General features: G+C 33.5%; 1 protein-coding gene across 1 annotated transcript; it reads right to left on the bottom strand.

Moving 5' to 3' along the window:
- Nucleotides 1–4,933: 4,933 nt before the first annotated feature.
- Nucleotides 4,934–13,263, bottom strand: LOC148312121 (uncharacterized). Its single transcript, XM_088277951.1, has 5 exons — nt 13,220–13,263; nt 12,231–12,419; nt 8,575–8,800; nt 6,396–6,562; nt 4,934–5,568 (listed from the first exon to the last, which is right to left on the bottom strand). Exons 2-5 carry the CDS (start codon nt 12,321–12,323, stop codon nt 5,398–5,400), a joined length of 657 nt encoding a protein of 218 aa, XP_088134077.1. The 5' UTR covers nt 12,324–12,419; nt 13,220–13,263; the 3' UTR covers nt 4,934–5,397.
- Between the last annotated feature and the right edge of the window lie 1,424 nt (nt 13,264–14,687).

The raw sequence follows: 14,687 nt of genomic DNA on the forward strand, positions 1-14,687 counted from the left end.
TTTGTGTGCGTGTATTGCGAATGTTTCTAATTTTGTTTTGTACTTTAAATACTACGATTTCACAAATGAATACAATAGTACTTAAAAGATACAACGCTCCAATAAGTATATAAACATTTGATATGTACTTCATATTGATAGACGATTGTGTAGTATCCGTCATGAATTTGTCCCTCATAGTCCTTTTGGTCAGTCGGCTCGTGATACCCGCCGCATTAAGCTGAGCTGTCTTCTTCTTGATGTAAGCTGTCAGGCGATCTTCATATGAGGAATAGAAGCAATTCGGATAGTTCGTTACTTTATGTGGCACTACGTAGTAGGGCGCATTAGGTAGGAGAGGGATTAGTCGCTCGATATGTTTATAGTCCATGAGCAAGGCAAATTCTTGTTTTGTCTCTACGTATGAGTTAACTGCTGAGAAGAAATTAGGTGCTTTCGGTTCCCTTTTGAAAGTTATTGCGTTTTTTTCCCCCATAGCCATCTCAAAATTTCCATAATCGTAAGATAGTATTAATATATCACTATTTATAATTTCATCGCTTGTGCTATATCTGATAACACTGGGGTTGGAAAGGGCGTCCAGCAGTTTATAGTAGTAGCATAATGTTATCACAGACGAAGAAAGAGTCCAAGATAAAAATAAAACTCTGTAAATATACTTCTTTGGTTGCCTCGGGATGGAGACTGATAACAATATCGACCACGTCGAGAGGGCAGTCATCTGCAGGGGAAACTTATGTCCAGTGGCGCGTTCCAGTAAAAGTGATATGAAGAGTAAACATGCGATCAGCATTAAAGTCGAAATCAACATGTACCAGTTAAAATAAAACCTATCCACGGGATTGATAACTATCCAAACAACATTCTCTGTACCGATGCATACCAATGTGTGTCCAATATTTCCGAATAATTTGTCTGTCGATTGGAACCAGTACATATCGTTGTAAAATATGCGAGCATACACCAAATGTTCGAATTCATGATGTATAGGTCCCATTTCTAAGCTGTTAATATTGATTAATAGGCGAGTATTAGTTGCAGATAACAGCAAAGTCAGGAGCTTATAAGTAGGGTGAGAATGAGCATAGTTCAGTAGCGCATCATCATTTTCAAATAACTTGTATGTCACAAATTGGAGTCCTATCGCACATGTATAATTAATGCCTCTCGTATACTGATATTTATCATATTCTATTTGGTTTTCAGTCTGAAAGTTAACCAATTTGCGTAGCGACTTAATCCAGATTAGGGGTGGATATTGAATCACTATATTACATTCTTCGTCGTTCTTGGAATAAACCAATTCCACGTAATGCGTGTGGTGAGTTAATATAATACAATTCGGGTCGTTTTGCAAACGAATGCTCGAGGAGTTCTGTTCTTCTGTAGCCACTACCAAAAGGCTGTCCGCATATTTAATAACCATTGGTACCTCGACAGTAACATTAGTCAGAGAATCAATAATAATAAAATAGTCACAGTTCCGAAACATCCCCGATTTGAACACAGACATTGTGAAATATTTATTAAAATGATAAAAGTCGAAGTTTATAAAGAATTTTCCAGGCAATAGCCTGAAATCTTTCGTTATCATATTAGTCGATGGTTCAATTGGCAGATTGAAATCAGCGTTGCTCATCCTGATGACCACGATACCAGCGCCTTTTCCCAGGGTATACAAATTGTTCAAAGCCAATTTTTGAAAGTGGTTATCCCTGTGTTCCAGCCTTTTGTAAATATCTTCTAGATGAGCAAACGCGAAATATGAGAATCCCAGAAGGAAACAAAGCTTTAACAAACACTTCATGCTTAGTGAATAAAAGCGTGAATCTATTGGTAAAGCACAACACCATACACAGCTGAAAATTAAGTTCATTACAAACGTATCGGCGCATGAAACTGCCCTTATATATAATGCTGTTGGTACCTGCTTAATACGTACTAATAAAGGGGTAGTCTAATAAGATTTATATCTACTCAAATAAATGTGTCTCGAATAGTAAGAAATGTATTTCAATCGCATGCGGAAAGGAGTTTCAGGATTGTTCTTTTATTATGGTTTTTATTTCTTCTTCATTATATTTGCAGTACATCAAACCTAAAAACTAGGTTAATAAGTTCAATAAAGTTTTTTTTTAATCTGTCGAAGGGATAGAATTATCCTTCAAGAAATAATATAACCTGAAATTTATCCAGTTGACCAATAAATAATACGTGTGACGGTACCTATTTCACAAAGTCTATCCAACTAATTTCTAAGGGCAACCAGAATGGGGAACCTTTATGATTTAGTAAACTATAAACCGACTTGTGTGTACTTACCATATGTTTGTGTGGATAGGATATATGTTACCGAAATGGAACTTTTTGATTATGTTAAAAAAAATCAATTAAAAAAATATGACCTGCAATCTGTAATTATAATATTCTTCACAACCTCAATGCACCTAAATATCTTGAAAACTTTATGCTCTTTTCAGATACCTATTTCTTCTTTCTCCTTAACCCGATGGTTGCCAGAGACGAGATATCTCGGCAAAAGGCGGAGTGCCCGTATGGCCAGAGACGAGATATCTCGTCAGTACTTTTGATGACGTATTACTCCGCAGTTTTAACTCATATTGACAATCTGTCAAAAACGGAACATACATTGCCATCAGTTGAAGTTGTCACAAAATATTTTATAAAGTTTTTAAATACTTTTAAGTGATTTATCGGTATCACTTTCAGCTGACAGTTGACAGATGTCATTAGGGCTACCACTCAAACCACTTGAAATATTGATTATTTTAATCGATTGTTTTGAACGCCAGGGGTTTTTATTTTGCTCAATTTTTTGTGTTTTTCTTATTATTTTAAAATATTCCATTGATAAATAATAGTTGTGTGTTAATATTAAATTTAATAAAAACTTGCGTGTGCGACTTAGTGTGACAACCCTGAAAATTTGAAACTGGTTTAACTTCAAGAATAAAACTCTAACAATCGATGCGGGATATAATATTTGGTAAGTAAATTATAATTCAATAAAAACAACAAAAAAAAATCTTTAGACAACTTTTTTTTTTCAAAAAAATACTTGGCCTGTTGAGCACTGCCGCGTAATTTATTTGCGGCTATGAAAAGGTTAACACTTTCCATTCCTCGTCATAGCACATCATTCTTTAGTATTTTTACAGCACATAAAACGACCAGACTATTTTAGTCGACTTATTTTTTAATTATAATAAAAATTTAAAAACCATAATATTGTAGAATTTACATACAAAGATGCTTCACAACAGTAATGATTTCTGATTGAAATTATCAAATTTTATATCTTAATTTGTAATTTTTTACGACTCAAAGAATTATTTATTGAGACAAAAAACTGTTATCTTATTTATGTAAGCGACAACGTTTAAGAAAATCTTCTTATTTAATAACTACATAACGTATAAACTTAAAAGATTTTTTGGCATTTTTTATACATCCTGCCCCACTGTGTGCCGCTCCATCAACCGAGCAACTAATCGAGTTTTTAATTAAAATCTCAAATAATTGTAAAAGATTTATTTATCATAATACAAATGTGTAAAATCTTGTAAAATGTGCCTTGGGCACGGGAAAACTCATTGAGGGCACATTACCGTAATCTATAATTTGTATATGATGAAATATATAAGTTTTTTAAAACTATAGTACAAAATAGTAAATTTGATTTTGTGCATGTTCCCTTTGCTTTCGTTTTTACATCGTTGAATTAAGTTATGCACAGGACATTTCGTATAGTCTTTTATTTCAGTTCTTGCAGTGAAGAAAATACTTCAAAAGTACTTACTGCATCACTAATGACCACGCAGGTGGCTTAAAAGACAGTCATTTCATGTCATAATAATGACAAATAGGGTAATTTTGTAACGTAATAATAAGGTAGGTGTCTATTTATGATATCTCTTATCTACACTAAATTTTATATGTATATATTTTTTAAAAGAGTTATATATACATATCTATTTTTTCACTGGGAGATGGTTGAGTACCAAAAATAATTTGGTGGAAGAGGAAAGAGAGATGCAATGTTTAATCCAGGTATCATTTGGATGCGAAAATGTCAAAGAAAATTTAATTTTACATTCGATTGTGAAAATCCAAAAATGTTTCATGTGTACATTATTTACTGATTCGGCATAAACTTTTTAGAATAAAATGATAATTTAAAAATGAAAATAAAAAACTTGTATAAGATCACCTTTTATGTTTATTATTTATTAATATAAACACGACTAGTGTTGAGAACTACAGATGTTCTCAAAACTAGTCGTGTTTATTTTAATAAACTCAAAAACTGATATTATATTTCCAAGTGTTTTATTTTGATATTAAAATGAATGAACATTCGTTTGATAATGCCCTAACAAGGCGAAACAATTGTCACAATACAATTTTTTATGTGTTTTTGTTAATAAAATACAACTTAGTAGACTCAACAAATCTGAGTTTGATTTAAAATTAACACAAAAAAACTGTGTTTGATTTAAAATTAATACATAAATTAAAACGGGTTTCTACAAATTAAACGCCAAATCAATAAATAAACAATCAATTACGTTTATTTTAGCCTCCCTGAAAATCGACCCTAGGACCTCCAGCGCGGTAGGCTAACGCGCTGACCACTAAATTATGGAGGCTGACATATAATGATACCCAAAAATAATCCAATTTGATATATTTTTAGGTAAAGTGGCTTGAAAACGTTGTAATGTAAGAATTCAACCTTAACAAACACCTTTTTTATACTATACATATTTAAAGTACCTACTTGAAAAATAAAATTTAAATTAAATACATTCAATTAAATTCATTATCACTAGAAATAGTTTTCATATATTAAAATAACAGCTGTGTAGTTTTTTTCTATAAATATTTTATTAGTCCAGTCATCAGTTTTCGTAGTTACCGACATCATCAGACTGATTCAGTCATCACCAGTCTGATGATGTCGGTAACGACAAAAAAATTAATTTCATTATATAAATGCAATTCTTCCAAGAAATGTCAGAACAAAACTTAAATTTCATAGGTTTTAAAAGTTTAAATTTCCGGATATTTATTTGATCCAGTTAAATAAAAATATTTACTAGATATATCTACTTTAAACATATCTTAGTCTATTTACGCTTTGCTTCTCCAAAAAAAGACTAAGCTCTTGTGCTTGGAGAGGATACTAAAAACTAAATGTTTATTGTTCGTACTTAATTAATGTTTTAATAGTTTTTTATTATTATTTTTGTGTGTACTTATTTTCAATTAACATGTAAAAAAGACATTTAATTTATTTTTTATAATTTTTAAGTAAATTTGATTTATGTAATATAGCGCACAGGCCCGGATTTGGGACAGGGCCATAAACAATAATTATAATTTATCAGATGAGAAATAATCGTTTTCTAATCTACTACTGGAACTACACGAAGAAATCACTGGAGATTCAGCGAGTTGTTTAGAATTTACAAAGTTGGTTTCACCAAATAGAGAATTTTTTTCTCTTTTTTCTCTTGCCCTTCTGTTTTGGAACCATATTTTAATCTGAAAAAAAAGAAAGATAAATATTTAGATAATTCTATCTAAATAAATAACTAACTATCATGCCGCTTCCCGCAAGGTTAGGCAAATGGGTGCAGATGAATGATGAGATAGCAGTAGGCAAATGGGGAAATTTTCGAAAAAAAGGTAGATGCCGTATATTTGGGAAGTATGTTTTCTAGGGATGAAAATATTGATAGTGATAGAGAAAGTGAATGGTGCAGTGAAATCAGTTATGGCGAATAAAAACCTTCCATGTTAAGCTTAACTGGCAGTGTACAATGGAGTCCTGGTTCCAAGTCTAAATTATTTATCAAGTGAAGCATGGAGTTGGTAAAAGAAGGATGAAAACATACTAACTGCAGTCGAAATGCGATCTCTTAGACGAATATGCGCCAAAACCATGTATGATAGATGTTCGAACGGTGATATAAGGCAAGAATGCAAGGGTGAAATAAGCATTATCGATAAAATTAAGAAAGGTGCGTCAAGATAGATTGTGCATGTAAATCGAATGAGTGAAGAAAGAAGAGTAAAATACATTTATGAGGTAAATGTAGTTGGTAACAGAAGCAGAGGAAGACCGAGGAAAGTTAGGCATGATCAAGTATTCTAAATACTTGAAAGTGGACAGGTAAGGGAATAATAAGCGGGAATGTGTGAGAAGATCCATGAATGTGGAAGAGGCGAATATTGTTTGCAAAGACAGGTTGGTGTGGCGTTCTATTCTCTCTTCCTACCCCTGTGGCGAAGCGGCGTGTTAGTCAGTTTGTAGTTAAAACGTAGTATTAATTATAAATAGTAAAAAGCTTAAAAAATATATTATTTACCCTTGTGTCGGAAAGTTCTAAGGCGGTTGATAAAGTGTTCACTTCGTCCGTATTGAGATATGGAGATTTTCTATAACTGTTTTCGAGAGTTTCAATCTGAGCTGCAGTGAACGGAATCCTTGGGTGCCTGCCAGGCGTGCGCTTGGCCCCTTCTTTTTTATGGCCCCCTTTATGGAAAAATAGCACATTGTTATTAATTTTATGGCCCCGTTCATAAAGTAAAATAGCACAACGTCATTAATTTTATGAACCTCTATATATAAAAATAGCACAACCTTATTAATTTATGGCCCCCTATATAGAAAAATACTACAATGTTATTATTTTTAAAACCCCTAATAAAAAAAATAGCACAATATTAATAACAGAGTAATGATCAAGTCTGCCTTCGTAGTATATTGATTAGCGCGCTTGGCTACCCGGCTGTCCAAACTTAAAACACAGTAAGAGACATTTTTTTTGTAGTAGGTTTATTTTGCATTTTTGGACCAAGTAGAATCTTCTTAGTCCAAAAATGCAAAAAAAACGTACTGCAAAAAAATGTCCCTTACTGTGTTTTGAGTTTGGACAGCCGTACCGTGCTGGAGGTTCGATTTCCAGGGGCATCAAAATAAATATTTGATAAATACCACTATTTTTAAAATTATTGTGACACGTGTTTCGATGTATTCCACATCGTTTTCAAACACCGTAAATCACAATACATTTTAAATGGTATTTTTCAATGACTTTTTTAAATTAAATTTGGATAGAAATTATTACAAAGTGATTGCTGAATCAATTCCAATGACACTTCTACGAGTGTATCGAGTGTGCTCGACCTCTTATTTACTGAGTCTTCTTTTTATATTTATATACTTACTACAACCCGATTTTGTATTTCTCAAATTTCAATTTTCAAAATTATTTTTGACAATTATAAACACACTTGAATAAACCACTTTATCGAGTTTTATTTTTATTTACGACTAGTTTCGAAAACGACAGTTGTTTTCATCTTCTGGTACAAATTAAAACTAACGAATAAAAATATATTTAGGTGTATATATAGGTTAATAAATATAGGGAGGGGGGTTAAGGAACAACATTTTTTTGTAATAGGAAACATTGATAATAATGGTGACGTATTTTGAAACAGTAAATTATTAATTATTGTTTTATCTGAATTTAAATTTTAATGTATTTCTAAATTTTCTAAATTATTCATGACTTGACCTTTATTTGTAACCGAGTGTAATAATTTAAGTGTATGAGAGTCAACTGAGTGGTTAGTTTCCATGATATGATTTGCAAATTCCGAAAAATAATTACTTGTTTGTTTGTTGTTGTTGTTCCTTAACCCCCCTCCCTATATTTATTAACCTATATATACAACTAAATATATTTTTATTCATTAGTTTTAATTTGTACCAGAAGATGAAAACAACTGTCGTTTTCGAAACTAGTCGTATATATAAATAAAACTCGATAAAGCGGTTTATTCAAGTGTTTAATTTTAATAAAATAATCATGTCATTCCACAAAGTTAATGCCGAATCAATAAATAATATAATTATAAACACTTTACAATATACTAATACAAAAATAGCGTAAGACCACATTAAAAAAAATTGTTAATCATTTAGGAATTCAGCCATTGAAATGTGTTTCGACTAAATAAGCATCATTTTTAAGAAATAGTGGTATTTACCACAAAATTTATATATAAAAAAAGAATCGGTGGATGATACCCTATAGAATTTTGATATTAAAAATGTGTTTCAATGCATTTCGCTTAATTTTCAAGAAATAGAGATATTAATCAAGTAAAAATTCAATTAAACATATAATTGGTAAATGATTCCGTGTGCACTTCAGCCGTCGAAAGATGTTTCGATGAATTCCGAATCATCATCAATAATCGATGGTATTTACCAAGTCAAATAAATATAAGTGATTTTTTCACTGTAATATTTATTCAATATTACCCTGGACTGGTACCTGAAACGGAGGGCTGATCACCTTTCCTTCATGTGTAAACGATCAAGATAACAGTGTTTATATGAAGCAGTACCCTATGCACCATTGGGGTGCGGATAAGGGTTTTATTATTATTATTATTATTTACCAAGTAAATTTTAAATAAATAAAAAGTTAAAAAAATAGTAATTGAGGAGCGCTTTATTGTTTTTGTTCTTACTCGGCAATTTCGGCGGATGATATCTTGTGCAATTAAGCCATTGAAATGTGAACTGATGAAACTCGTTACTTGAGAAAGCCATTTGGGAGTGCGGGAAATTTTCATTTTCCCGCCTTTTTCGCTCCGTTACAGCAAACTCCTCGCAGCAAACCGTTGCACAGGTCTTTTGCCCAGCCCTATTCAATATGTGATCGATGGAGAAGTTCAAAACGTTCGGGATATTTTCCTGCGAAAAAGATTAAATGTTAATCAATGCATATCAATAAATCGAAATAAATAATCAAAGATTTTTTTAAATGTGATTTATTATTTATATATAATATCGCCCACTCCTTTCAAGAACGTCATTAATAAAAAAAACTTGATTTTTCAGGAGAACGTTTTTAAAGTTGAAAAATATAATACAATGTATTAAAAATAAATATCAAGCCACTTATTAAACTTTTTACTGTGCAACAGATCTTTTTAAGTAAAACCTGAAGGTTTTTTCTCCATTTGAAAAATATTAAGTTTATTTAAAAAAATAATTGAACAATACATTTTCTTCAAAATGCAAAAACAACCCTTTCTGCCCTGTAGCGGGTAAATATTAAGTTTAAAATATGCCGCTTTTACTTGGATATGGAACATTTTTTGGGCATTCCGAAAACATGCACAACTAAAAAATTGACAAATTTTGATTTATGACGTTCTTGAAAGGAGTGAGCGATATAAACAAAAAAAGAGTTGACCAACTCGCCGCTTCGCCGCAGGGGTAGACAGAGAGAATAGAACGCTACACCATCTTTGCAAACAATTTTCGCATCATCCGTATTCATACATCTCCGCATACATAACTACCCGCCGATTATTTCGACTACTGACCATTTTAAGGTGTTTTAAATACTTGATCATGCCAAGTTTTTCTCCTATGCTCCTATTTACAACTAAATTCGCGTCATAATTTGTTTTACCGTTCATTCCTCATTCATTCTACCGTTCATTCCTCAACATTCTCAACTCAGTTCATTCCATTTTATTATCTCTGTCTACCCCTGCGGGGGAGCTGCGTGATGGTTAGTTAGTTAGTTTCCTTGTTCTATAGAAGTACATGGAACAAGGAAATTAGTAAAATGTGTAGGTATGGAGGATAGTGAGATGGGGAAGACATCGAAGACGATTATTCTGAAATTCCCATGGCAATAGAATGGAAGACAATAAATAGGCTGGTCCATTTGCTTTTCAAGAGCACCTAGACGGAAAAAGACCTGGAAGACCTCCAAAGCGATGGCAAGACAGCAAAAATAGATAATATTTTTTCTTCTTCTCTTCTTCTTCTTTTTGTAGATCCTAGGGATCTGTTTGTGCCTCCGCATGTCGCTCATGGGATGTTGACTCCCAGCTGTCTTTCCATCTTTTCGGAGGTCTGCCTGGGGGTCCGCGTCCTTCAGGGTTGCCTTGGAGGGCGATACGTGGAAGTCTGTCTTCTGACATTCTGTTTATATGTTCCTTCCAGTATCGCCTTCGTTGTCGTCCCCACCTCACGATATCCTCCGATATATATCGATATTTTAATTTCCATAAATATTCACCTCTTTTGTCATGTTGGTTTTATCATGCGCACAACACAAATTTTCACAAAAACTTATTTTATTTTATAAATAAAAATTATTTGAATACTTCACCGGTTGAAATATTAGTCTAGACTGTGTTTACCCAATATTAGTGGAGATTATATCACCATAAGTGGATTGGGGATGAAATATGTAGTTATCTGTATTGTAAAGTAACTCCACCCATCCCCTCTTTTTTATTCTGAGAGAACCAATCACCTTTGAGAATTATTTTGGGGAGTCGGCCCATATTCATTATGCAAACACTTTATTAGTATTAAGTTAATATGAGGGGTAGTTAATATGAATAAACTTGTAAATACAAGGAGAGAAAAAGGGTGAAAAATCAATTAGGTATGCAGGTATATATTACATGCATATAATCATGGCTTTTTTTAAAACAAAAGAGGTCCTGTAACTCACTTCATGTTAAGCTTTTTACTTTAAAAAAATAGTTTATTAGTATATTACTACTACTGCTACTACTACTACTACCATCATGCCGTTTCCCCGCAGGGGCATGCAGAGAGGATGGAACGCCACACTCTTCTGTCCTGACATACACTCCTCGCCTCCTTCACATCCATACATCTAGTCATACATGCCCTCCGATTACGCAGACTTTTGACACCGCCAGATTTTAGGTTTTGATTGATCTGATCGTGCCAAGTGTTTTTCGGTCGTCCTCATTCTGTTTTCCCTCTCACATTCGCCACATATATTTTCTTAGTCATTCTCTCGCTATCCATTCGCTCCAAATGCCCATACAACCGTAAAGAACTCTTCCTAATCTTTTCAATTATTCCTCGTTCAGCCTTACATTCCTTTCTTGCATCTTCGTTTTTAATTCTGTCATACAATGATTTTCCACACATTTGTCTGTCTTTCCACACATTTCCACACATTGCAACGGCGTTCACTCAGCTTTCATCCTTCCTTTGCCGGTTCCATGTTTCGCTTCCATATGTTAGTGTCGGTACCAGCACGCCATTGTGAACCGCTAGCTTGGCTTCCATGGACATATTTTTATTTGCAATCACTCTGTTCAAAGCACCATTTATTCTATTCCCTGCATTCACTCTTCTCTCAATATCCTTATCCACTTTTATTTTTCCGTATTTTATATTTTTGACGAATCATATAAATAAAGATAGTTTGAAATTACGTAAGCGCAAACATCGTTTTGTCTAATTGATGTTGAAAATATAAAATAAAAAAAATATCCGTGAAAAAAAGTGGCGGAAAGCCGTTCCACCGCGTTACATGGAAAAAAGCCTTGCAAATATATTTTTTTTTCGAATTTAAAAAATGTTATTTAAAAGACGGTTTGGACATGTGAATCGAATGAATGAAGGAAGAATAGTAAAATAAATTTATGAGACAAATGTATTAATAGAAGCAGAGGAAAACTAGGCATGATTGAGTTTTTCAAATACTTGAAAGTGGTCAGATCATGAGTCAGAATAATCGGTGGTTAGGTATATATGAGGATTATTTACAATTACCTACAATAAATAATATAAATGAGGAGATGCATGAACGTGGAAGAGGCGAATTTTTTTGCAAAGACAGATTGATGTGGCGTTCTATTCTCTCTTCCTACCCCTGAGGGGAAGCGACGTGATGGTTAAGTGTTAGTTAATTAAAATAAAAATAAAACACGAGTGTATCGATTTTTTTTACTATTTCCTTATAATTTAGGAGTTAATTCGACTTTGCTTGTACGATATCAATAGATGACCGTGGATAACAACATAAGATGCGAGGAATGTTTGCCAAGACAGATTTGTGTGGCGTTCTATTCTCTCTGCCAACCCCTATTGAGAAGTGGTAGAGCGGTTAGTTATTTAGTTTTCATGAAACGCACGTAAGATTGTTAGAAAATATTAGTAGATGCATGAAAATAGTAAAAAAAAATCATGGTACGCACACGCACTAACCATTACACTACTGAGACAGACAGAATGTATTTATAAGTATCACAAAATTATCTAAAAAATTAAAGACGTATTCATGTGTTGTTTTGTTGTGAATTGTTTACTATATCGTCGGTCCTTTTGTTACCTGACACCACTGCACCACCGAGGGCGCGTGGGCTCCACACAATGGGATATTACACGGCTGATGGGAGCCAGTCACTTCACATCCTTTCCCCATAATCTCTTCGCGAATCCTTCCGCTTACAGGATTTAGAACCCTTGCAGCTTTACGATAATCGGTTATTGCGATAATTCGGTAAACATTTCCATTTATCTAAGATAAAAAATCGTACATAATATATTATTTCATTAATTGATTCGGCAGTCACTTTGTGGTAAAATCTATCCATTTTTAATTAAAGTTTTACTTAGTAAATAGCACTATTTCTTAAAATCTCCCGTGACACGTGTTTCGATGCATTTCGCATCATTTTCAAACACCGTTTTCGGTGTGTACCTACCCTAAATTACTAAGTAGTACCTAGCTTACCTTACTACCTACCTCTACCGCCTACCGTAATTAATTATTTGTGCACATCACTACGTATAGTAAGCACGTCACTCATTGTCTGCATTGTATCTAATAATCGTAACGGGACAAATGAATGAATACATCTGCAAACCAAATGTAATGGCATATAACCTACAACTATAAGTACCTAAGGACTCGAAAACCATTATATCTGAAGGGTTTTTTAGACGACCAGATGATCGTTCGCAGCTTGATAAAATGCGGACAGAGATCCTTGCAAGATTTGCAAGAAAGATAAAAGGTTCTGTTAGGGTCAACTATGGTCTAATAGCTCTTAAACACAAGCAAATGTTTACGCGACTGCATATGACGGACCATCAGGTTTATATCGCTCACTCCTTTCAAGAACGTCATAAATCAAAAAACTTGATTTTTCAGGAGAACGTTTTTAAAGTTTAAAAATATAATACAATGTATTAAAAATAAATATCAAGCCACTTATTGTGCTTTTTACTGTGCAACAGATCTTTTTAGGTAAACCCTGAAGGTTTTTTCTCCATTTAAAAAATATTTAATATATTTAAAAAATAATCAAACAATACCTTTTCTTCAAAATGCAAAAACAACACTATTTGCCCTGTAGCGGGTAAATATTAAGTTAAAATTATGCTTCTTTCGCTGGGATATAGTACATTTTCTGGACATTCCGAAAACATGCACAACTGAAAATTGACGATTTTTTATTTATGACAATAGTTTCGCTTTGTTATGGCATTTTCAAACTAATGTGAAGATTAAATGGACTGAGGGTCCTTATATAGATATACAATTCTAGGATCTGTGATCCTTTATCCCGGCAAAATCTTAACTCTGTTAGTACCTACATTAAGTTTTACTTCTTATGTTTTATTGTGACATCTTTCTTGTGAGTCAAATCTGTTTGTAAAATTAGTGCACCGTTATTATAATTTTAGACCTTCATTAAATTACGGGTAGGTACACCCAATAAAACCCGAGTTTACACTTAATAAGGATTTTATTAATTGATAAAAAATCTTTAGAAAGTAAGGTAGGTATCCATAAAAACCGGTGCTTTTTGCGAATAATATCCTTGCATCTTCTTTGTAAATTTGATCAAGTTAAGTTTGTATATTGTTATTTTAGCAAGTTTCCAGGTTCTCATTAATAACACGGTGTCTCAGTTAGATTTTACAAAGGTTAATGCTTGAAAAAGATTGGTAAAAATTGAATACGTGAAGTCGAAGAACCTTCCCGCGGATATTTGTGCCGGAGCAGCACTTGTCAAGTCAAAAGCCGCTTGTGCACTACACGGAATTTTACCGTCCGGCAGTCCGGTTTTGAAAAATAAAAGCAACTACGGCAGTTTAGCGTGATCGAATATATTTACAACATTTTGAGTGTGTCCAAATTTGGGTAAATTTGAGTAGTGTGGTTGTCAATAATGGGTAGAATTGGCGAATGTTACACGTGTGTAAAGTGATCACTTAAACCAGCCTATGACGGCCGTCAGCCCCGTAAATGCCCAGACTTCCATATTCTTCTTCATCTTTGATGAGATGTCAAAAAAGAATATGATCGAATTTACGCGCAACGTGTTCACGCACCAATCAAGAGCACCGATCCGAAGAAAGATGGACAAAAGCACAAGCCAATCCAAGTCAATCATCGTTTTATCACGCTGATGTGCCGGATGGTGAAATTCCGTGTAGATAGTGCACAAACGCCCAGAGAACCGGATCCACACTTTGCCGATCCATGCCTTATAGATACGCTCGGAAAATCGGGACTACTGTATTTGTGTTGCCTACTTTCAAATTCCGCCAGATCCAAGTAAGTCGATTTTCCAAAAACTGCAAAATTCTCCGGGTAACATTTATGTTTGAAAGATTTGTGTATCTTTAGATAAAATATTATGAAATACAGAATTTTCTCATTTTTTTCAGCATTAAAAAAAAACACGAGACACAAACCGATAATGACGTCATCTTAATTTTTGACCTATCCCCGCTCTCTGATTGGCCGATATGGGCCGGAAGGCAAGTTTTATGA

The sequence above is a fragment of the Brachycentrus maculatus genome, unplaced genomic scaffold (assembly GCF_059751285.1).
Source record: "Brachycentrus maculatus isolate JH-2025_06_01 unplaced genomic scaffold, ASM5975128v1 h1tg000050l, whole genome shotgun sequence".
Classification (NCBI taxonomy): domain Eukaryota; kingdom Metazoa; phylum Arthropoda; class Insecta; order Trichoptera; family Brachycentridae; genus Brachycentrus; species Brachycentrus maculatus.

Excerpts from the sequence above, each read along its gene's own strand:
- LOC148312121 (XM_088277951.1), bottom strand. The coding sequence starts at position 12,323 with ATGGGGAAAGGATGTGAAGTGACTGGCTCCCATCAGCCGTGTAATATC. Across the intron at positions 6,563-8,574 it reads TCATCCGCCGAAATTGCCGA|GGGGCCATAAAAAAGAAGGG; the intron begins GTAAGAACAAAA and ends TTTTCCATAAAG. Across the intron at positions 5,569-6,395 it reads TAGAACTTTCCGACACAAGG|ATTAAAATATGGTTCCAAAA; the intron begins GTAAATAATATA and ends CTTTTTTTTCAG.